We start from the raw sequence: 24,772 nt of genomic DNA, 5'->3' as shown, positions 1-24,772 counted from the left end.
CTTTCTAGGGAGATCCAGGTCCAGTTGGAGATTCTCCCTCTTCTGAAGTGACTTTATTGGTACCGACGAACCTGATACAGGCACTGTAGCGGGTGGTGCAGTGGGCATGGAAGGCCCCGTCGGCCCTGAAGGAACCCAAGCAAACTGCACTAAGGAGGTTGACATCATGGCAACAGGCATTGAGTGGGGCGGCAAAAAGAGTCCCTGATCTGGTACCAGCATAGTGTCTCCTCAGGAGACTGAGGTGGGGCTGAGCAGGCCATCTGAGTTTGAAGGAGAAGAGTTTTTTCACACTGTAGGGCCCTTAGCCTGGTTGCTCTTTTGCAGCAGGTGAATTTTTTGCAATGTTGGCAGGTCTCTGTGACGTGGGCTTACCCTAGGAACATAGGAAGCTGCCATATACCGAGTCAGCCCATTGGTCCATCTAACTCAGTATTGTCTTCACAGACTGGCAGCAACTTCTCGAAGGATGCAGGCAGGAATCTCTCTCAGCTCTAACTTAGAGAAGTGAGGGAGGGAATTTGAAACCTTCTGCTCATCCCAGAGCGGTTCCATCCCCTGAGGGGCTTATCTTACGGTGCTCACACTTCTAGTCTCCCATGCATATGCAACCAGGGTGGACCCTGCTTAGCTAAGGGGACAAGTCATGCTTGCTACCACAAGACCAGCAATCCTCTCTACTAGACAAGGGAGGCAGACTTGGTGGCTGTCTGCTGATGGTATTTTAGCGCGGCAGTCTGCACATTGCCTAAAAGTAGTTTTACTGGCCATACATCCTGTGGAATGCAGGGTGGGGGCCGCTAAACAAAAAACACTAAAAGGACCAGCTAACTAAAATACTGAGAGATAACAGCAGAAATAAATGGAACAAACAAGGGTAAAGTAAAGGGGAGAAATGAGAGCAAATGGCAAAACTCACAGAGAGAAGTTCTCCAAACGGTTGTGCTAAAAACACAGTGGAAGATGAAGAACAGTAGGGTGGGAAGGGTGCCTTTAGATAGATAGATAGATAGATAGATAGATAGATAGATAGATAGATAGATAGATAGATAGATAGATAGATAAGGGTGGAGGAGAGGCGCTTTCCCACCTAAACTCTGAGAGCAATAAGAGCTTGGTATGTTCCCAAATGGGTCTCCACGCATGTTCAGTGCCCATCAGTGTGAAGTACAGTGACCATGAAGAAGCTGCCTTATACAGAGTCAGACCATTGGTCCATCTAGCTCAGGAATCTCTACACAGACTGGCAGTGGCTTCTCCAAGCTTACAGGCAGGAGTCTCTCCCAGCCCTTCCTTGCCGATGCCAAGGAGGGAATCTGGGACCTTCTGCATGCAAGCATGCAGATGCTCTTCCCAGAGTGGCCCTATCCCTTGAGAGGAATTTTGTACAGTGCTCACATGTAGTCTTCCATTCAAATGCAAACCAGGGTGGACCCTCCAAAGCAGACCAGCTCTCCTCAGACAATACAGAGCCAGATGGGCCAATGGTCTGACTCAGTGTAAGGCAGCTTCCTATGTTCCCCTCTCCTTTCTAAAGACAAGGCCAATGTCCATCTAAGGACTGGAGATGAAAGAATACAGCAGTCAAGTTCCTCTATTGCCCAAAGGGGAACAAGCAAAATCTCCAGTGGCCGGAACAATATCTTCTGCTCCATTTGTCAAGGCACTTTGTGCTCTTCCTTCAGATTCTTCTGGAAGCCCCGAGTTGCTCAATTTAGCCTTTCCTGGGCCATCCAAGCCTGATCTCGCCTGCACCTCCACTGCCATACCATTCTTCTTTGCTCCATCACTCCCTCCACCTCGCCTTCTCCCACCGAATGCACATTGTAAGCCTTTTGAACAGAAGTAGTGAAACTTCTATACTCTGCAGATTAGCTGAGCACAAGGCTGCCTGCAAAATAAATATAGCAACGTCGTCTCCCTCAGAATCTCATTGGTCTGATCTTCACTTTAACCTTCAGGGCCAGCTCATTCAACATAAACATTTGCCTTGGACGCTAGCCCTGTAGAGGGCACTGCATCTCCAGTTGCTGGGTACCCCCAATGGCTGCTGCTAATTTTGTTGTAAGGGGCCATAGGTCAGAGGTGGGGCATGTGCTTTGTATGCAAATGGCTCCAGGCATCTCCTCTTGGGATGGGGCTTTAACTCCGGGGCAGAGCATCTGCTTTGCGTGCAGAAGCCCCCAGATTCAATCCCTGGCATCTCCAGATCAAGCTGAAACCCTAGAGAGCTGCTGCCAGTCAGAGTAGACGATTCTGAGCTAGACGGACCAATGATCTGACTCAGTATAAGGCAGCTTCCTATGATGATCCCACGGACTCGGTCTTGTAACAAGAGCCAGCGTAGTGCAGTAGCTAGAATGCTGGACTAGGACTGGGAAGACCCAGGCTCAAATGCAGGGGTGTCCTTATGGCAGGGTCAGCAAGGCAACCACCCCAGAGCCTGCTCTTTTAACCCCCGTGAAAATTAACTGGAAGTGGGGCCTGCATTGAATGGTTTGCCCCAGGCCCTGCCCCAGTGCTCTCTAAGGACAGCCCTGCTCAGCCAATTAACTCACGGAGTGTCTCTGGGCCAGTCACTTCTCTCTCAGCCTAACCGACCTCACAGGGTTGTTGTTGAGGATAAACATCACCGTGTACATTGCTCTGGGCTCCTCGGGGGAAGAGCAGGTTATACATGTAAAAACATTACACAACTTAAAAAGAGCCGGTGACAGGCAACAATGGGCACAGGCTTCACAGGATGGACTAGAGCAGAGGGGTGCCCCATCTAGGATGCTTAGGAACATAGGAAGCTGCCATATACTGAGTCAGACCATCGGTCTATCTAGCTCAGTATTGTCTTCACAGACTGGCAGCGGCTTCTCCAAGGTTGCAGGCAGGAATCTCTCTCAGCCCTATCTTGGAAATGCTGCCAGGGAGGGAACGTGGAACCTAGATGCTCTTCCCAGAGCGGCTTCATCCCCTGCGGGGAATATCTTGCAGTGCTCACACATCAAGTCTCCCATTCAGATGCAACCAGGGCAGACCCTGCTTAGCTATGGGGACAAGTCATGCTTGCTACCACAAGACCAGCTCTCCTCTCTGCTTGAATTCACAAGGCTGCCTCTGGAAGCCACCCCTAATCTGGAGGCGGGGGTGAGTGGCAAACAGACCTCCTGGAAAACGCCCGCCGGTTGGAAGTGCTGGACAAGCACATTTCTGACTTTGCCCTCGTGTGCATGGTGCCAGAAGAGGAGGGAGATCTGGCAGACGAGACGGTGGCAGTGACACTTCCTGACAGGAAAAAAGAATGGAGAACATGTTAACATGGACAACCTTTAAGGGTCCAAGGTGACCCTGCAACTTTTCGATCCAAAGCATGTTAGGGGGAGGAATTTAGAGAAGAGCACTAAGGTAGATGGAGAAGGAAAACCCTCAACTGAGGCGTCCTTCTTTCACTTAGGAAAGTAGCGGAGGTAATGCTTAAGTGACCCACCCACGTGGGCAGGGAAAAACTGCTTAAATCTTTCCCACAAAACCAAACACAGAGATGCTCCAGCTGGGTGCTGTTTTGCGGTCAGGACTCACACTAATCAGGCCTGACCCACAGGGCTGATTCATTTAAACATTGCCCTAGCCCCACAGCAGCCACTCACTGAAAAGCTGCTCTTGCACAGCTGGCATCTTGTTTCGCAAAGTACTATCCCCACCCACCCCTGCAGACTCCTGAGACTAGTGTGTTAAGCACAAGCAGACAGAAAAGATCCCAAACTGGAATCCACTCCTAGCTGAATCAGATGCTGAGACAAGCCCATAAAGAGGCAGCAGGCGAAACCTGAACTGGAGTCTGGCGAGTGTGGGATGGGCTCTGGGCATGTCTTCCCCAATTTTCAGTATCGTACCCCTTCCCCAGCATCTGACTGCAGAAGGCAGACAGTCTTTGCACGCACACCAAAACATCTTGGATAGGTACACAGGTACCACAAATGCCACAAATCTAGCAAAGCCTGCCTGAGATATACAGTGGGGCATGCTCTAGAGATTTACTGCCCATCACCAAGCACCAATAACAGCCTGAAGCATTTATCTCTTCTGGTTCCTGATCCTCTGAAACAGAATCGAATTCATAGTCAAATACAATCTTCTATAAATTAGACACAACAGACCAGAATAGCCAAAGCATGCATAGATACATGCATGAGGCCGGTGAGCCCCTGGAGGTACTTCCAGAGTTGGCAGCACAAATGTAGGCCAAGTGTACCCCCTGGTGGGCATCTGGTCTTGCAGCCGATTTGGCAGAAGGAAGCCCCTCCTCTCCCCTTATTCCCTCATGCAGCTTTCAAGAAAACCTATAATGGAAAACCACAATCAATCAGCAATACCTGTTAAGTCGTCCATGCTGCCCAAGGACCCACAAGATTGACTGAAGGCAGAAAAGAAACACATATAGGTAGACATTAATCCAAACACTTTCAGTTATCAAAAACATCTCTCTCTCTCTCCCTGCCCACCTCACCCCTTGCACTTTAATAAGAAATGTCTATTTATGCATTACGTTTGTATCTCTCCAGCAAATTCAGAGTGGCATACATGGGGCTCCTAGGCAAACACTCCTAAGTACTGACCAGGACTGGACCTGCTTTGCTTCAGAGAAGAAACGACATGAGGCATCTCTGGATCATTTTCTAAGCTCATCCTTCACTGATGCACTTCTACAGCCAGCTTCCTTACCCTTTGCCCCAAATGGTGGCCATCCATCAATTTTTCTCCTCCCAGCCACTGTTTGGCCCTCTGCCCTACCCAAGATGTCCTCCTCTCCCTCTTCGGACAGTTCAATTCTTCCATCTTGTCATTTCATTCAGTCTTCCCTCTGATTCATGGCATCTTGTGCACCCTCTTCTCTACACTGCTTCTGCTAAAGGTTCCTCCCCACCTGCTACTAGACCCTTCCTTTCAGCAGCGATCTTCCATTTCACTGCACGAATTCCTATTCCACAGCCCCAAACTTAGCAAACCACCAGAAGGCCTAGGTGCAGGCCACAGGGTCCCATTCCCATGCCTTTCAGCTCCAGTCCCAGGCCCCGTAATCATGGAATGCCAAAACACTAACTGCAGCAAACACACCTGAGCCCCAGTGCAGTTTGCAGCAGAGACGCCCCGAGCACCTCCAGATGGGCAGAGAAGAAGATTCCATTCCAATGAGCACTTTTAGATTTCAGTCCAGGTTAAAGCCATTATTGCTGCTGCCTAGTTAATCTCATGATCCTATGTTTTTGTGCTGTGGTTTCAGCTGCTTATATTATATTGGTTTTTATATTATATTGCAGAACTATAATATAGTTATGTTATGTATACTATATTATTGTGTGTGTGTGTGTGTGTGTGTGTGTGTGTACACACACAGGCCTATTTCGGGGTGTGTGTGTATGTATATGTATATGTATGTATGTATATATATGTATATATATGTATATATGTGTATGTATACACACACACACACACACACACACAGAGGAGGACCTTGATATCCATGGATTTGTTATCTGCAGATAACCACCTTGGGATTGTTTTAATGAAAGGCGGTATAAAAATCTAACAATAAATTTTAAAAATCTAACAAATTCGCATATCTGCGGTCGGATAAAAGACACCCGACCTCGGCATACATGGGAGGGAGGGGGGAAAATACGCCATGTGGCCCTGTTTGGAACAGAAATAGGCCTGTGCTGCATTGGCAGCGTGGCCACAGTGACCCTACCTTAAAGGCAGGGAGAGCCACTCCTGGTCTTGCTGTCAACGCAGCAGAGCCCATTGAGCTCTCTCCCAGACGGGGCTGCGCGGCCCTGTTTAGGAGGAAGATCGGCCCGTGCTGCATTGGCAGCATGGCCAGAAAGGTTCTCCCTGCCTTTAAGGCAGGGAGAGTCGCTCCAGCCCGCACTGCCCAATGCAGCGCAGGCTGATCTCCCTTCCAAACGGGGCCACGGGGCCCCGTTTGGGAGGGAGACCACACCCGCACGTCTGACATCAGACACAGGGATGTGGCTAGCCAGGCCCCTGCATCTTACGTCAGACGTGGGGGGTGGGGCTAGGGGGCCGCTGCCACCACTCACAAACCACCGCCAGCCTCCCTACGCTCCTAAGGTAGCTTCCTATTTTCCTTTGATGGGAGTTGTAGTTCAGTAACATGTGGAGTACCACATGTTGGGAACTCCTGGTGTAGACAATACTGAACTAGATGGGGAAATGGTTTGACTGTATAAGGCAGCTTCCTATGTTCCTAAGTTAATTATCAGTGTTGCATACTGCCTTGAATACACTGTGCAGAGGTAGGATATAAACAGATATGCCCACCACTGAAATTAACTTGGGAATAAGCCATGCCCCACAAATATATGCAGATATTGAGACGTATCTTATTGTAGGCAAGGCTTTGGAATGAGAAAGGCCAAGACTGAGGAAGCCAATGGGATGGATGATATTGGAGAACAGAAGGCCTGAGATTCCCAGGATTACCTCTTGATGGGCGTCAGTCGATCTTCATGCAGCCGTCGAATTATGGAGCCAGCACAGGGTGGGAAGGGAAAGATGGAAAGCCGGTTGATTTCCTTCTCTCTATCGGGAGACATTTCCTAAGGGGAGGAAAAAGATGCTTAAAAGCAGCATTTCCCTACTAGTGGCACACTGGCTGGTGTATCATGGTGACCCTCTGAGTCAGCTGCAGAAGTGAAGAGCCTCAACTCCCTGCTTTTGATTCGCTCCTTTTTGCAGAAGGGCAGTATCCTCAGTGCATTGTGAGGCAATTCAGCTCCAAAAATGAGAAGTTCAAACTCCCTGCTTTGCTGCTCCCTCAAAAAAAAAAAAAACACTTTAAAAAAACAACCACATGGTGACCATGATTGTATGGGGGGCAGCATGCTCCAATTTTTTTTTAAGTGTGCCTCAGGAGGAAAAAGCCAGGCCCTTTTCTCCCTTGTCTCCCTCTTCCTTAAACTCACTCCCATTTTAGGCCTATCACCCAATTAACTATATGAGTTTTTACTTACTGAGCACTGGACTATATACGTACCAGGTTCACGATGAATAAAACAGAGAGCAAAGGGCCATCTTAGGAACATAGGAAGCTGCTATATACTGAGTCAGACCATTGGTCTATCTAGCTCAGTTTTGTCTTCACAGACTGGCAGCAGCTTCTCCGAGGTTGCAGGCAGGAATCTCTCTCAGCCCTATCTTGGAGATGCCAGGGATAGAACCTGGAACCTTCTGCTCTTCCCAGAGCAGCTCCATCCCCTATGGGGAATATCTTACAGTGCTCACACTTCTAGTCACCCATGCATATGAAACCAGGGTGGACCCTGCTTAGCTAAGGGGACAAGTCATGCTTGCTACCACAAGACCAGCTCTCCTCTTCACCCCCTTTTATTCTTTTGCCATCCCCAGCATATTTGTAGCTGATTGAAAAGTTCCAGACCACCATGATGGCTGTCCTGGGAAGGAGAGGGAAACTTCAGGAAGCACATGGGATGGTAACCAATTTGTTTCTAACAGTGTCTACTCTGTCTGGAAGCCAGCTGTGAAAAGGAAGTTGGATGCAGCGGAAAGGTTTCCTTTTCAAAGGCATACTGAAGTGGTAGACCAACTGATGGTTGGCTGTTGGCCCAACATTCTGCGATAGGATATAATTATGCAAATTGAACGTTCATGCACAATGTGCAGTCTTTATTCTATGTGTGCCTTTTTTAAAAAAAACAAAAATCGATAAAGAGCTCAGATAGAGAGAAAAAGGGAATCAGCACATAAGGAGAATTGTTCCATATGGGGTTAACCACAGGGCTAGAAGTCACAGGAATGATGAATGAAAATCTATTATCCCATAACTCCTATGAATTCGAAGCTTATCTTCATACATTTTCCAAGCTTCTTCAAAATCGTAATGCTAGAATCTTGCTCTACCTTAAAATGAAAACAGAGATCCAGGGAACGGTGACAATTTCACACTAATAATTTATAAAAGTGAATGTTTCTTTGTTTGTTTTTTACATCCTGCCGTATTTTGAGAACTCACGGTAACTGTATATATGGATACAAATGCCTTAAAGATTCATTTTGAAATATACCAAAAAATTTACTAAGAGGAGAGGGTAGAGGGAGGGAAGCAGGATTTTAAAACATGAAAATCCTAATTTGTTCAAAGCACTTCATACACATTGAGGCTATTCTCACGATGGGGGGAAACTGGGCTCAGGGAGCCCAGCCCAGTTTTCCACCATCGTGAGAACCACTGGGCTCGTGGATGAGCCTGGTGGTTCAACGGAGGCTAGCCCACCAAAAACAGCCCTCCTCTAAAACGGGGTTAGCGGAGCAAACACTCTGCTAACCCCTTTTTTTTTTTTTCAAATCGTGAGATGCCACGCTGTGGCTCCGTGGTGACACATGGGTAGACCCCCAACCAGGAGGCTGCAGTAAGCCTCCCGGCATCGGGAATCCCCTCAGAATGCCTCGCGTGCTCGGACTTCCGGGGGCAGACAGCCCCCAATCCCCACCATCCCTAACGGCTCTGTGACGGAACCAGTAGTCGTGTGGTCGGCCAATCTGGCCACCGGCAGTGGGGGTGGAATGCTCACGTGCGGGTCAAGCCCGCTCTCCCCGCACAAGCCCTGCAGGCTCTCCACACTGCTTGTGTGGAGAGCCTCATTATCTCAATACTTTTTACGGTAATCTATAAGATATTTTAATTATTATCCTCATTTTGCAGAATCATGGGAAGGGGTGAGGAGAAAGAGGTTTGCCTAAGACCACCTCAGTGAGCTCAAAGGCCAGGTAATATTTTAACACTAGACATTAAGCCCGTTACATTAATGGGCGCTAGAAGAGTTGTGTAGAACTGTTTGCAGGTTTAACGGGTTGCTATGTGGACCTACGACGCAGAGACGGTAACTACGCGCGCACGCAGTTGTGTGCGTAGTTTCTGTTGCTGCGTCCGCGCGTGCCACGCATGCACAGAACACCTGCCAGAGACACGGACGCAGGTACCTTAGGGTTTTATTATATAGGATAGGATTTTCCAGATCACATTCACACCCATGCAGCCCAGTCCTAAGTCTGCATATCCAGAAGCAAGACCCACTGAGTTCAACGGGACTTCTCCTTAAGTAAATATACAGAAGACTATCAGCTGTGGTGCCACGGTGGGGAAGCAGCTTGCCTAGGGAGCAAGAGGCTGTTAGTTCAAATCCCCACTGGTGTGCTTTCCAGACAGTGCCTAGTAAATATATATTTGTAGTCACATATATCGGGCAGCAGCGATACAGGAAGGTGCTGGAGGCGGATGCTCACTTCAGTGACAACGGCAGAGGCATCATCTCATACTGCGTGGGAGAAAGGCAATGGTAAACCACTCCTGTATTCTACCAAGAAAACCACATGGCTCTGTGGTCTCCAGGAGTCGACACCGACTCGACGGCCCAATCTTTCCTTTCCTACAACCTTATTCATTATACTATACCAGCTCTCTAAATAGCTGGTTAAAACATACGAAGCTTTCATATACTGAGTCAGACCTTTGGTCCATCTAGCTCAGTATTATCTACGCAGACTGGCAGCAGCTTCTCCAAGGTTGCAGGCAGGAATCTCTCTCAGCCCTATTTTGGAGATGCTGCCAGGGAGGTTTTTTGTGATGTTATTATAGCCAAGCAGTTTCCTAGATTCCTTGACTAGCCTGTGTGGTTGCTGCTGTAAAATGTTTAATGACCAGGGACGGCAGTCAAGAAAGAGAAGATATTTACGTAACAGAAAAGAGCAGCAGCTACGGGCAAACTGGAGTAGCAGTTATACCATAACACAAAAGTGCCGCAGTCAAGGATTTTGCTTGCTTTTGCCAAAACCAGAAGAAGTCTTTTACCCTCTTCTCTGCCCTCACCACCTAACTCTTGGGGCATTCTTCCCAGCAAAAGCTCTACAGTCTCGGTGATCCTGGACAAGGCCTTTTGCCGTCCTGGCAAACAGCTTCTCTGCTTAATAGAAAAATAAAGGCCTAGTTCACACAATCGTTCAAATCCAGATTTAACATGAGTTGCCAACATTAGTGCAATTGTGCGAACCCACATCAAGCTAGTTTCTGGACCAAGATGAATCTGAAATTCCTGCCTAGGTATGGGTTCACACAATCACACTTGCATTAAACCTAGATTCAGACAACTGTGTAAAATAGGCCATTATAAGGCCAGCAAAACTTATCATCCCTCAGCAATGCTGCAGGTTTACCCAGTTCTTTTAAGGTTATTCAAAATGTGCAAATGCAAAGAGTACAGAAATTCTCACCATATTCTGGTCCATGAAGTCCTCAGGAAAGAAGATGTCTGAAACACCTGGGGTATCCACAACCCCATCCTCCAGGGATGAAGGTTTCTCTATCACACTCCAAGTACTGCTTAGGATGGAACAGAGCGAATGGGAGGAGACACACATCTGAGGGTGGAAATATGTATCAGTCAGTAGACAATTCCTAAAGCGAGATATTCTGGGGATTAAGCTGACCTGAGAGCCACTCTGTCCAATCTGGAAACTCTGCATGAACCCCTATACTGCAATGATTGTAGGGAGGGAGAAAGAGAGGCTATTAGACAGACTTACCCCTCCACCTCTGACTATAGAGTCTGAGCTGAGTCTTCTAGTAAACAAGATTGTTTTGCATTCCTTGTGAAGTGGGGGATGGATGTAATGGGTAAAATCTTAACTTGGCTTTACTTTATGCTCATGTTCTTGCTGCTTTCTTGGTCCACTTCACGCAACAGATGAAGGCTGTTGCCTCCTAAAGCACGTGCCATGATAAATCGGTGGTTTCCTAAAGCCAACGCAAGGAGTTTCCAGGGCATGTACAAATGGGATTACGCCAGTCTTGTGCTAGGGAGCATGCTAAAAACCCTTGGCTAAGCAAGGTTTGCCTTGGTTTGCATTTGAATGGGTGATTACATGTGAACACTGACTGCTGTAAGATATTCCTCTTAGGGAAGTGGTTCCCAAACTACAAAATAAATTGTAGCTGGGACTGATGGAAGTTGTAGTTCAGCAACATCTTGAGGCTCCCAGTTTGGGAACCACTGCCTTAGGGGATGGGGCCATAGCCCTTTGCTTTGCATGCTGAAGCCAAGCAAGCCAAGCAGAGCATTTGCTTTGCATGTAGAAGATCCCAAGTTTAATCTCATCTCCAGGGATGGGATGGGAAGGACTCCTGCCCCTTGGAGAGCTGCTGCCAGTCAGAGTAGACACTACTCAGCTAGATGGACCAATGGTCTGAATCAACAGAAGTTCACTTCCTATGTTCCTTTGGTGCTTTTAAAGAGGTGTAGATCCAGTATACTGAAAAGCAAATTCCCAGCATGTGCTCAGAAACACTCTTGATGTGCTAGATGGGAGATCCCTACACATACCACCTTGAGTTTCATGCAAGATAGTTGGAAAACACATATACATACATACACAGATACACAGATACATACAGCCCAGCTAACTGGACAAAAAGGCACCTTTTTCAAGTGGTTCCTTTCTTATATTTAGCAAAAGGAGAGCAATTGTTCCTATTCAGCCCAGCTCAGTATCCTGCCAGTGGCTGCAGCTGGTGTCTCCTTTGTTTAAGAACTGGTCTTGTGGTAGCAAGCCTGACTTGTCCCCTTAGCTAAGCAGGGTCCACCCTGGTTGCATATGAATGGGAGACATGATGTGCAAGCACCATAAGATATTCCCCTCCAGGGATGGAGCCACTCTGGGAAGAGCAGAAGGTTCCAAGTTCCCACCCTGGCATTTCCAAGTTAGAGCTGAGAGAGACTCTTGCCTGCAACCTTGGATAAGACGCTGCCAGTCTGTATAGACAATACTGAGCTAGATAGACCAATGGTCTGACTCAGTATATGGCAGCTTCCTGTGTTCTTTTTAAACAGTGAGGCCTTGGGGACAAGGAACCACTTCTCATTCCTTTAGGTATATAAATCACATTGAGAATGTTGTTGTTGAGAAGCAGTATGCAAATATTCCTAAAAACCCGACAACAATATTATCAGTAATAATATGTGAAGATAATAGGAACATAGGAAACTGCCATATACTGAGTCAGACCATTGGTCTATCTAGCTCAGTATTGTCTTCACAGACTGGCAGCGGCTTCTCCAAGGTTGCAGGCAGGAATCTCTCTCAGCCCTATCTTGGAGATGCTATCAGGGAGGGAACTTAGAGTCTCAGATGCTCTTCCCAGAGCGGCTTCATCCCGAGGCGAATATCTTGCAGTGCTCACACTTCTAGTCTCCCATTCATATGCAACCAGGGCAGACCCTGCTTAGCTATGGGGACAAGTCATGCTTGCTACCACAAGACCAGCTCTCCTCTCCATAATATCTGAAGATATAATTCAGGGCACAACAAGCAAACAGAGAGCATGGAGAGCTGCCACCTGAAAAGGCACCTAGGACCAGTGTTCCCTGTAACAGGGATTCCCAGATGCTATTGGCGACAACTCCCATCATCCCCAGCTGCAATGGCCTTTGGCTGAGGATGATGGGAGTTGTAGTCAACAACATCTAGAAAACCCTGTTACCGTGAACATTGCCTTGGACTTCAATCCCTCCAATCGGGATATGCACAAACTGGTTCGGAGGTCCGGAGTTCAGGCTGGTTCAGCAGCAGCAGGAGGGGTTACCTTTAAGGAACAGGGAGGGTGCTCATCCCCCTCCCCGCCACATTTCCCATGCCGGCGCTGTCTCCAAAAGTGTTGGCGCAGTTGACATACACATGTGCACCAGCCACTTAGGAACATAGGAAGCTGCCATATACTGAGTCAGACCATTGGTCCATCTCGCTCAGTATTGTCTACACAGACTGGCAGCAGCTTCTCCAAGGTTGCAGGCAGGAATCTCTCTCAGCCCTATGTTGAAGATGCCAGGGAAAGAACTTGGAGCCTAGATGCTCTTCCCACAGTGGCTCCATCCCCTAAGGGGAATATCTTCCAGTGCTCAGACTTCTAGTCTCCCTTTCATATGCAACCAGGGTGGACCCTGCTTAGCTTAAGAGGACAAGTCATGCTTGCTACCACAAGACCAGCTCTCTTCTTCTCTCTTCTCTTCACTTCCAGTCTGACGCTGACTGGGGCAGCAAGGAGGTATGCTGCCGCCCCGCACAAGTGGTTTTGGAGACAGCACCAGCGGGGGAAATGCAGTGGAGGGGGGGGATAAGCACCCTCCCTGCTCCTTAAAGGTAACAACCCCACCGCTGCCAAACTGGCCAAGCACTGGTTCATGCACATCCCTACCCACCAATGCAAAAAGCAATTATGTCCTCCCTTCCTACAACCCTGACTTTATTCCATAACTCCAAGCTATCTTCTCTCCCTCCCACCAAAATATTTGCTCTTTCCTCTTCTTTGTGCAAGTGACCTCCCCTTTTGAACTCACCTTCTTGCCCAAGTTCTTGGCACAATGGCACCGCTGCAACTGAGCCTCTAGAGTGCTAATCTTGCCCTCCGTCTGAGTAAGCTGGCTCAGCAACTCATCCCTCTCCTCCTCCAGGGTCCGAACACGCTTGCGATACTGGTCCTTCTCAATGAGGCTTTGGGAGTATTGCAGCTGAATGCCATCTCGGTTCTGGATTGCCTGAAAGAAAGACAGTCCTGGAGGGAGGCAGATATCTCTTGGGCAGGTGGGGTTGCAGGCAGAATGATGCACACAAAATTCCACAGTCCGAATAAGATTATGCAACACTGTGATGCCAGTTAAAATTAATTACAGAAATGAATGGGAGCAGGAGCTACCTACACCAATTTTAGAGGATCAGCAGCAAGGGTTGCGGGAAAGCAGCCTTAAACAAACTGTCAAGAGAAAGTTTCTATACGCTGCAGTATCTGACCCCATCTTGATTAAAACACATTTATCATCTACCAAAAGACACTTTTTGGAGATGCAAGGCTGCAGGAGCAAATATATTGCACATCTTTAGGTCATGCTCATTAACAGTGGATTTCAGAAAAGATGCATTATCGGCAATGGAAGCAACATCAAGATGCAATTTAAAGCATTATCCAAGAACAGTTTTGTTTAGATAAATAAAGGAGGAATTACTAAACGATGATCTTGAATTAATTATCCACCTTTTGCCTGCAGCTAGGCTTTGTAAAGGTAAAGCCTGGAAAAAAACAATTCCTCCAGCCAGATTAGATTGGCTTAACCATGTATGAAGACAGTGCTTTGGGTTAAATTAAATTATTGCAGAAATGCAAAAGATGAAGAAACAAATAAGGTCATGAAAGGATAGATTGTAGTTATTCAATACCGGAATACTAATGTACAAGATAATATTGAATAATAATATTCAGGATAATATGCATTATTTTCCATGAGTTGAGGCATTTATTGTAAGGTGGTGAGAGTTTTATATAATATTTGTATATCTCTTTTGTCTTGCAATAATAAAAATATTTTTAAAAGACGTAGGCAACACTGTATGTATCTGCTGATCCTGCATAATTTATTCTGCTTTCATAGGAGGGTCATGGTATTATGCAGTGCAATAAAGCCCCACTTGATTACTGGAAGTCCTTTTCAACCCCCTTGTGGCATTCACCAGACACTGGCTAACATCCCACTCAGCGTAACATGGGCAGTGGTTCTCCTAGCCACCATCACAATTTGCTTGCTCAGGTGGGTGAGCAGCTGCAAGAAATGTCTGCCTTCTACCTCCGCACAGTGGGCAGCGGGGAGGAGGACCCACTGCCTCAGGTGACAACACAGTACTGAGGAGAGCGCTGAGAGGGTCAGTCCTCCCTGGAGGGGGTTGGGAGTGGGACCACCACCCAGAGGGAAAGGGCAGGCAGTAGCAGTAGAGGCAGGCCCTCCCAGGACACCTCAGCAATGGCAAAGACCCCTGAAGCGGGCTCTGGCCTGCAGCACTGGGGCTGCTGATCAGAGAAGGAAGTTGCAGGCACTTCAAGCCAGGATGCAAACCTGATGGGCCAGAATTCTCCTGCTGTCAGGAGTTGAGGTGATCCTAAAGAGCCAATCCCATTCCACCGCCTCCTGTAGAGATCCAAGGTCTGCTGTACTCCCTCAGACTAGGCAACCTGTTGCTGAGGCAAACCACTAGGCCGTCCTTCTATGCATCCACATCTTCTCTGCCACCTACCTATCCATTGCCTTTTACCATCTGCTAACTAAGCTAAGAAGCACCTTTTAAAATGGTGATTCTCTTTACATTTAGCAGGGGGAGAGCAACTGGCCTATCCAGCTCCAGCACAGCATCCCTCCAGTGGCTGTTGCTGGTATCCACCTTATGTTTCTTTCTAGATTGTGAACCTTTCGGGGACAGGGGACCATCTTATTTTCATTATTCATTTTTCTGAGTAAACTGCTTTAAGCTTTTGTGGAAAAACAGTACTTAAGTATTCACAGCAGTAGTAGTACCCAGCATCCCAGCTGGTTTTCTGGCCTGCCCTTCATAGGCCTCAGGAACTGCGGCACTGGCTTGGGCTTGTAAATGGGCTCCAAACTCCACTTTGGAACCTACATGACTTCCAGCCATTGGGGCCAAGGCCACCTGACAGGTGTGGCATCACATGGGAAGAGCCATCTAGCTTTCTGAGAGGCAGCATGATGTAGGCAACAGAGCATCAGACTAGGACTAGGGAGACCGAGGTTCAAATCCTCATTCATCCATGAAGCTCTCACTCTGCCTCAGCCTAACCTACTTCACAGGGCAGCTGCAAGTATAAAACAGGGTAAATGGGGAACCCTGTATCCTGCCCCGAGCTCCTTAGAAGAGGAGAAGGGGTAGAGGAGTAGGAGTAAAAGAAAAAGAAAACACAAAACAAAATGGCTGGATTGGGTGCACAATACTAGCATCCTTGTTCCCACTAGATCTCAGTCCTCCCAGGAAGTTTCTACATCCCTCTCTTACCTGGAGTGGCATGGGATGGAGCTATGGAGAAGCAGCAACCACGTCACTACAAGAAGACAGGCAACCAAGCTGCTACCAGAATGTAAGATTCAGCCCCGAGCCCCCTGGCAGTCCGAGATTATATCAGAGGGATTCTACCACCTAATGAGGGCCCTATTCTGGGGGACAGTGGGGCAGTTTCAACTCACCTGGTCCCTTTCCTTCTCGATCTCCTCTAACTGAGTCAGCACGGTATTCATCCTGTGTTTGTACAGGTCACAGTTCTTCTGCAGAGTCTGGAACTTCAGCTGCAGACCCTCCATGTCTTGCAAGTACTGAAAGGGGAGGGGATGCAGAAGGTTAAACCTTCCAGGGATGCATTTAGGGCTTAAATTCACGCAGGGTTGAGGCCTGAAATCTGATTCTTTTTTAGTGCTAGGTCTGAGCCCTGGAACAGATGAAGTCATTGATTGATTTCAGCATCTCTTAACTTTTTATGCTGTTGCACATTTTAGATTAAAGAGCAGGATACACATAGTGGCTGACAATCTGGATAAATTACCCAATGCAAGTCCCATTGAAATTAATAGGACAAGTTAGTCATGACTAACTGATTTAGTGAGGAGGTCAGCCACTGATGATAGAATGAGAGAAAGGCATGCAAGCAGAGTATTTTCTCTCCCCCATACTTCCAAAGTAACCATACATAGCCCATAAACACACGGGATGGGGGTAGGGCTTCCAGGGCGGGAGCTGTGGCTGGCTAGCAGGCAGTTTTGAACCTCAGCACCCCTCCATTTTAGATATTAAAGACTGGGTGCATCCTAGGCACAGTGAGCAGCATGCATCTCCATTGACACATCCCCAATAAAGAATGTTTTGGGATAGAATCTCTTACCTTATCTCTCAGTTCCTCTGCCCAGTGCAGTTCATTTTGCACAGAGTCTAGTTTCTGACACAGTTCCTGCCGGTCAGCCTGTGCTTCCTTCCAGTCATGCTCCAGAATGTCTAAAAGGATCCTCCCGGAGTCTGGCACCTGGCCTTCACCTGCCGTCTAAGCGACAAGGGAGCAAAATAACTCGTCTGCTCAGACAATCTGAACTACCGGCAGTGGGATGAATGGGGCGGGTAGCAGCAGTTAGGAACACCCTAACACAGGGGGCCAATTTTCAGATATCACCACCAGGTGTGCTGGAGTAAAACAAGTAGCTCTAAGTCAGGGGTTTAGGGAGCTTGTCCTCACTGGCCCCTCCGCCCACCGCTGGCCACGTCCCGTGTCTATGTCAGGTGCAGGTGAGTGGCCAACACCCAGAAGTGGGGTGGGGGTCACACAGCCCCTCTCGCTCCTAGTGAGGGAGAGAAAGAAAGCACCCAGATGATGATGATGCTTTCTTTGCTGGCTGGGAAGATGCAGGCAAGGTGTCGCACCTTACGCTCCCAGCTGGTGAACACATGGGAGAAGGACAAGGGGATGCCCTGGGTGAGGGGATGCTGTGCCAGCCAGCCCCAATCCTGGTGGTCTAGAGACATTTGTCCTCCCTTGTCCAGTGGTGACTATCCCACTACTTCAAGCAGAACTAATGAGGCCTACTTTATGCTTTGTTTAAAGTGCTGACTCTTATCTCGGACCCCCTCCCATGTGCTGTGAATCTGGCTTGTAACCAACTGTCAGAACGTGGGCTACAAAGGGGTGTGTTGCCTATGTATTGACTGGCTGCCATCATGAACCAACACAGCAGATTTGTGCCCAAAACAAAAGGCGGGGGGAGGGGGGCGCCTTTGGGTTCCCCTAGGACTGCTTCTCTTGTGCTGTGAAATTAGTTTCTATCCAACAGTAAATGCAAAAGCTGTTAGAGGGTGGGGGAGACATGGATGCACACATGGACACAGAGCGATCTCACAAGCCGCCTTCCCTTGAGAAAGTAGGCTAAACACAAATGGAGAAAGCACACAGAGCTTACAGACACATCCATACTACATGTGTAGGGGCTGAACAGGCAGTCTAGTGAAGATGTGTAGGTTGGGCGGCGGGGCGGGGGGGGGCCATGTTGCTGTGATTGTACTCCACGGCAGGGTGGGGGTTGAAGGCATACATATTGCCTGGAAGGACACATCGCTTTAGAAAGGCTTTTTATCCACTGTTATATCTGGTAGGCTTCTTCGTTTTAAGCTTTTTATTTATAACCTTTAATTTGAAACTTTAAACACTTGTAACTGTAAATGTGGTTTTACCTTGGTCTTTTAATTTTTTTAGATTTTATTAATTTTTATTGTTTTATATTGTATCTATTTAATGTTGCAAATCGCCCTGAGCAAGAGTGTAATTGAGGGACGAGGCATAGAGCCTGCATGGCGTAGTGGTTAGAGTGCTGGACTAGGACCAGGGAGACCCGAGTTCAAATCCGTCACTTCTCTCTCAGCCTAACCTACTTCACAGGGTTGTTGTGAGGCAAAACATAAGTATGTAGTACACCACTCTGGGCTCCTTGGAGGAAGAGCGGGATATAAAATGTTAAATAAATAAATAAATAAATAAATAAATAAATAAATAAAGGGCTATTGTCCGTATCCTTTTGCTTCCACTAGAAACTAAAGACATGCTTTATGATCTCCCAAAGAATCCTGGGAACAGTTCAGTGAAGGTGCTAAGAAGTCTGTTAGAGATTCTGAACACCCCCCTCACAGAACTACTGTTCCCAGAGATCCTTAGGGAGAAGGAATGAATGGAAAGTGTGTGTACTAAGTGTGTAGTATAGACGAACATAGGATGCTGCCATATACTGAGTCAGACCATTGGTCCATCTAGCTCAGTATTGTCTTCACAGACTGGCAGTGGCTTCTCCAAGGTTGCAGGCAGGAATCTCTCTCAGCCCTATTTTGGAGGAGCCAGGGAGGGAACTTGAAACCTGCTCTTCTAGATATGTCCTAAGAGCAGGGGTATAGCTAGGGGAGAGGGGGCCCGTGTTCATCCCTCTCCCTGGTGGCCCCCCCAGAGTGAGGGAGATAATGAAGAAAATAGGGAGGGGTGGAGCTGGGGGCCCATGTTCTTTGAACCCTTTTGCTCAATTATAGCTACGCCCCTGCCTAAAAGCATTTTGTGCACACTAGAGAACCCACTTCTCCATGCTGACTTTCTGCATTCCACTGTAATAAGTTGTACCGCCTGCTCCATAGAATCTGTCAGTGTCCATGGAGAGCTTCCACACTAATACAGAACATTTCTAGAGGCACCCAGTGCTGGCATAAGAGCTCTCCACATCATCCAGAGCTCCCAACACAATAGGTGGTGATGCGCATTATAGTGAGGAGGTACCATAGGAAAATGACTAACCAGAAATTAGGGGTGTGCATGAAACGTTTCGGGCAAGTGGGGGACAGAGAGCAGTAAGAGCTTTACTGCTTTAAGGAGCAGGTACTCAGGAGCAGGTACTCAGCTTTAAGAGACAGGTATGCAGGTCCTTACCTGCTCCTCCGCTGCCCCGCTGCCATTCCGGTCATGGCACTGTGCCGCTCAAAAGGCCGTGCGCGGCTGCTTCCCTCTTCCCAGCAGCCTGTGTGCAGCGTCGGCACACACATGGCATCTATGCAGATGCCACGTGTGTGCCAACACCATACACAGGCTGCTAGGAAAAGGGAAGCAGCCACCCACAGCCATTTGAGCGGCACAGAATCGTGACCAGAATGGCGGCTGGGTGGCGGCAGAGCAGGTAAGGACCTGCATAAAGGTAAAGTGTGCCATCAAGTCAATTTCGATTCCTGGCGACCACAGAGCACTGTGGTTGTCTTTGGTAGAATACAGGAGGGGTTTACCATTGCCTCCTCCCACACAGTATGAGATGATGCCTTTCAGCATCTTCCTATATCGCTGCTGCCCGATATAGTACCAGCGGGGATTCGAACCTTCTGCTTGTTAGTCAAGCATTTCCCCGCTGTGCCACTTAAGGTGGTCTAAGGGCCTGCATACCTGCTCCTTAAAACTACCACTCACCCCCCACCCCCCGAAATGTTTAGGCTGCAGCAACCTGAATCATTTTGGCACCTCTCGAATGAGGTGCCCAAATGTTTCATGCACATCCCTACCAGAAACCCAGTAATTTGTAGTCTACTGCAGTTGGGCAGCCACTGTCTTGACCAAGAGTCAACAAATATGAGGGCCCAGAGCAGTGAAACACATTATTCTCTCAAATTTGAACTAAAGAGTCAAACTGTGTCAGATTGAAGCGGTACAATTGAAATGTCATAACTAAGCCATGCTTTACAGTTCATTATGAATATGGAGAGATGGGCTCATGTCTTCCAAGATAAAAACCAAGATAAAAACCTTATAATTTCATGCTACATAGGACCAATTCTTAAATCCACTCAAAGAAAGAATTATACGGTATAATGGCAATATCAACATTTTCTTGAGCATATAATAGATTTATATAACTGATTATATCCAGATGCTTCTTCCTCACTAATCAATGTCTTGTTTTTCCCTTCTTAAGTAAAATTATATCTTCTGCTGGCTAAACCTTGTTGTTGGGGAAGGAACACCCAAAGTGAGAACATCTTTAAGTAGTTTTCTCCAGATTTTTGATAACTAGAACAAGCTGTATGCGAAGAGATAATGTATAAATAGCATTTTTTTTTAAATCAAGGACATAACAAACCATTAGCTTTCTGTAAATGCTGGATGCTTTTTCAAACACATAACAGGAGAAAATTCTAAGATACCATATCCACATATCATCCATGGACAAGATGGGGGGCATATATATTGGCAGACAGCCTGTTTCTCCCAGACAACAGCTGAGAGCTACAGCTGTGCAAAGCACCCATTGATATTTATTTTAGTGGCATCTAAAGCAACACCACAGGCCTTTCCTTACAATAGATTTTATTTTAGCATTAATTTTACTAACATAATCCATGAGCCTGGTCCACAAATTTTGGCCATCAGTATCGCTGAGTACATCTCAGAGGACAAATGGTCATAGTGATTTTTGGCAACATCTACCTCCCTAGAGATGAGGGTGAAAGATAGCATAGTTGCACTTAACAGCTCTCTCTGTGTTTTCACCCCTTCTTTATCCCTAGCACCAAATGATTAGGTAAAATTCCAGTCATTTAGAGTAAGGGTTAGGGCAGGGGAGGCATTGTGCCTAGGAATGATGGGAGTTGTAGTTCGACAACAACTGGAGGACCAGGTTTGCACATCCCTGGGTTAGGGTAACCAATTGTTGTACCCTCTCCAACGAGTAATTCTTGGACAACGTTCCTGAAAATTTTCATTTCCATTCCTCTGAAAACACTGATAAAGTTCTATAGAAGCTTTTGTGTTTTTAAAACTTTAAAAAGCGTTTAAAATACTATTGCAAATTTGGCCGCTGTAGGCCCAATGGTCAGGACAATAAAAGCATGATAACACATTGAAAACTGAAAGTATTACAATGCGTTCACCTACTTTCCATCTCTAGAGGTGTAGTCCTTGTCAAAAATCACAATGTGCATTTGTTCCCCTGGATGGCACTGACCACCCCAGCTGGCTCATGTATTAACTCTAGCTTTGATCCAGCACCAGCGGCACTCCAACCCATGTAATGCATGGCGGCAATAGTCTTGCTGCAGTGGTGGGGAACAGCCTTGCAATGGGAGGCTGGTCTGCTCAGAATGTTTCACCTTTTGAAATAAATCAAGGGAAACGTGTGCTCCAGTGGTTCAGAGCTTGCATGCACAGCCTTGAAAGAGGTGTGTTTTGGAGGAACAACAAAGGAAGAGGAAAGGTTTGCAAAAAGGGCAGTGCATTGATGCAAAGAAAAATAGCAGCATTGCTGGTATACATCACTTTGTTTGCCTTAAGGTTTACACATAAGGGCTGTTCATATCATTGTTAAGTGGGCAGGTCAAGTGCATGCCCACCATCGGGAGCTGTGCACACTCCCGATTTTCAGTTGTGTTAAAAACACAGGCTAAGGTTGGAGGAGTGGGAAGTGATAACGTGCAATGCCAGTGCAGGATCCAACAGCACCGTCCACTTTAAAAGTGCGCTACCCGGCACTTTTATCCAGCGTACCACCAAGGCAGGAGGAAACACTACTGGAGCCTGAGCCCGTCTTGCATACAATCACTTTCCTCTCCTCCAACCTAGCTTTTAATTCACACATGGCCAAAAATCAGGAGTGCACACAGCTCCAGAAGGTGGGTAGGATGCTTGTCCTACCCACTTAGCAGTTGGGAGAGCAGCTCTATAACATACGTGGCTGGGCAGTGGGAGACATGAAAGTTACATAGCAGAGGCTAGGAGACCAGTTGAGCAGGGCTACTGGGACCCTGCACTCATCAGCTGCCTGTTAAGTAGCCACAGAGGTCAGGAATTCTGGGGACTGAACAAAATCTCATGGCCCAAACTTGGGAAACAGCCTAGTGAAGAACCAGAGATTGGCATGTTTGGGGCAGTTACCAGGGCCAAGTTCTCCCCCCATGGGCTAAGAGCCAGTACTGCCATCCCTCGCCAATCATAAGGGTTCAATTCCAGCAAAACCTCGTGGTTGGGAAATTCGCGGTTGACAAGCCATTGAAATCAATGGCCAACAGGGGGTTAAGGGAATCACAGTCACGAAAGGACCACAAAATACAGTTTTTAAAAAAGGAAAAAATCCCTCCAAATCCCCCCAAATCCCAATGAGTCAGTAAGAGGAGTGAAGAGGAACCCCTGAAAAACACCCCCTGACCCCCAGAAATCCAGGGGAGACCCCAAATTGCCCCAAAATCTTGCCAAACTGCAGATATTCGGGTCGCAGTTGGCGAGACCTGCCACAATTTCCCAGTCGCGGATCCTCAAAACCGCAATTGGGAAATCCGCGGTTGGCAATGGATGACTGTACTGCCATCTTGGTTCTTTCTTGACATTGGTTCCAGTTGGGTCTGAGGCAAAATACATGGGATTGTGTCCAAACACAAATGGAAGGAAGCTCAGAGAAAGGGGCTGTGCCAAAGCCTTCCTCCCACTGCAGCCCCCTAACCTCCCAAAAAGCCACTTCGGAAGGCCAGGGGAGCTTGGGAAATAGGATGGCAGATGGCACAGGAGGGAAGGGAAAACCCACTGGAATCAGGGGGGAGGCATTCTGCACAAGCTCCCTGCACCTCATGCCAGGAAAGAACAGGACTCTGAGATAGTTGAGATGGCATCCTTGCTCCTGAGCCAAAGCTAGATATGAAGGTAAAGTAGCAATAACTGTTTAAAGCTGATTGGAAAGCAGTAGGTATTTTCCAATATAATTTTCTAGTTACGCTGAGTTTTGTTTTGTTTTGAAAAAGCACACCTCACCCTCCATATATTGTTATTGATACACTGCTTTTCAGCAGAATATACTGTTCTGCCCCCTGCCACTATCCAGTTTCAGTTTGTACAAACTCAGGTCTTTAGCACTCATTTGAATTTTAGTGTTGGCACAGACAGTGATTATACTCTCTCCAGGAGCCCAGGGTGTGATCTCTTTGACACATGATACAGCCACCCTGCTGAAGCTAAGCAGGTCTTGGTCTGGTCAGTACCTGGATGGGTGACCAACTGGGAATCCCCTGTATGCCACTTTGAGTTCCATGATGGAAGAAAAGATAGGATACAGATTTATGTAGCAAACAAAGAGTACAGTTGCTTTCTTTGGGTTTCCTTTTCCCTTCAGTTAAAAAAAAAAGAGGGGAAGGGGCATTTGGCAGTGGGAGAGCAATGTTTTTGCTGATAGTCTAGAAATATTGTAACCCATATTGTAAATAAGAAGTTTTGAAGACATGGCATTCTAGGTTTAAACAGTGGCATCTTCTTCTAATAAATCTCATGTAGCGCAACAGGGAAGTAATAGGGAAGTAACTAGGGAGCAAGAGGTTGCCGGTTCGAATCCCCGCTGGTATGTTTCCCAGACTATGGGAAACACCTGTATCAGGCAGCAGCAATATAGGAAGATGGTGAAAGGCATCATCTTATACTGCACGGCAGGAGGCAATGGTAAACCCCTCCTGTATTCTACCAAAGACAATCACATGGTTCTGTGGTCACCAGGAGTCGACAATGACTCGACAGCACAACTTACATGGGTTATGAGAGACCACTACCACTGTCCTTGCCAGTAAAGGTAGATAGTACCAGGTGTCAGGCAGCTGAGCCATGGGGAGAAGTCACTAGGGAGCACTAACCCAATGCCATTACTGGGAAAGCCAGGAATGTGTCAGGAGTCAAGCCAGGGAGACTGTCAGGAGTCAAAGGATTTAGGCAGGAGCCAAGATTCAGGAACACACCAGGAGTCAAGCCATGGAGACAGTCAAGAACCAGGAGTCAGGAAAAAGCCAAGGTCAAGACATATCAACAATCAAGAGCCAGGAGGTCAAGTACGTAATCAGAAGCCATGAACAAGCCAGAGTTCACACCAAGCAGACATGAGAGGTAGCAAGACCAGGAACAAGGGAACCTTGATACTGAGGCAAGGCCTACCTTAGCAAGAAAGCCTTTTATACCTCCTGCTAAAGAGAAAGGCCAATGAGTGATCCCAAAAGATGGGGCCTGCCCAGAGCTTCAGAAGCGTAGACATCTGCTGTAACGTTGCAGGCTGCCACAAGGGGCAGCAATGTGCAGGGCCCCAAGCTCAGACAGAGCATGACACCAGGCTAGAAAGACTATTGGTCTGACTCGCTGCAAGGCAGCTTCTTGTAGCATCTTTCCCATTTTCAGAGGAACTCGGGAAGCTGCCTTATACCAAGCCACACCATGGGTCCATCTAGCTCAGTACTGTCTACACTGACTGGGAGCGGCTCTCCAAGGTTTAGGGCAGGAGTCTTTCCCAGCCCTTCCTGGAGATGCTGCCAGGGATTGAACCTGGGACCTTCTGCATGCAAAGCAAAT

The 24,772-nt window shown here is 47.4% G+C and overlaps 1 protein-coding gene across 1 annotated transcript in view; it reads right to left on the bottom strand.

Moving 5' to 3' along the window:
• CARD10 (caspase recruitment domain family member 10) overlaps positions 1–24,772 on the bottom strand; it is an 81,435-nt gene that overhangs the window by 26,437 nt on the left and 30,226 nt on the right. Inside the window, exons 7-13 of the mRNA XM_053251631.1 lie at positions 16,790–16,945; positions 16,101–16,226; positions 13,419–13,616; positions 10,300–10,446; positions 6,496–6,611; positions 4,365–4,405; positions 3,156–3,276 (exon numbers count right to left, since the gene is read on the bottom strand). Of these exons, the coding sequence (XP_053107606.1) occupies positions 3,156–3,276; positions 4,365–4,405; positions 6,496–6,611; positions 10,300–10,446; positions 13,419–13,616; positions 16,101–16,226; positions 16,790–16,945 (905 nt within the window). The remainder of the gene's footprint in view (positions 1–3,155; positions 3,277–4,364; positions 4,406–6,495; positions 6,612–10,299; positions 10,447–13,418; positions 13,617–16,100; positions 16,227–16,789; positions 16,946–24,772) is intronic.

The sequence above is a fragment of the Hemicordylus capensis genome, chromosome 5 (assembly GCF_027244095.1).
Source record: "Hemicordylus capensis ecotype Gifberg chromosome 5, rHemCap1.1.pri, whole genome shotgun sequence".
Lineage (NCBI taxonomy): Eukaryota > Metazoa > Chordata > Lepidosauria > Squamata > Cordylidae > Hemicordylus > Hemicordylus capensis.
This window is presented reverse-complemented; position numbering and strand designations above follow the sequence as displayed.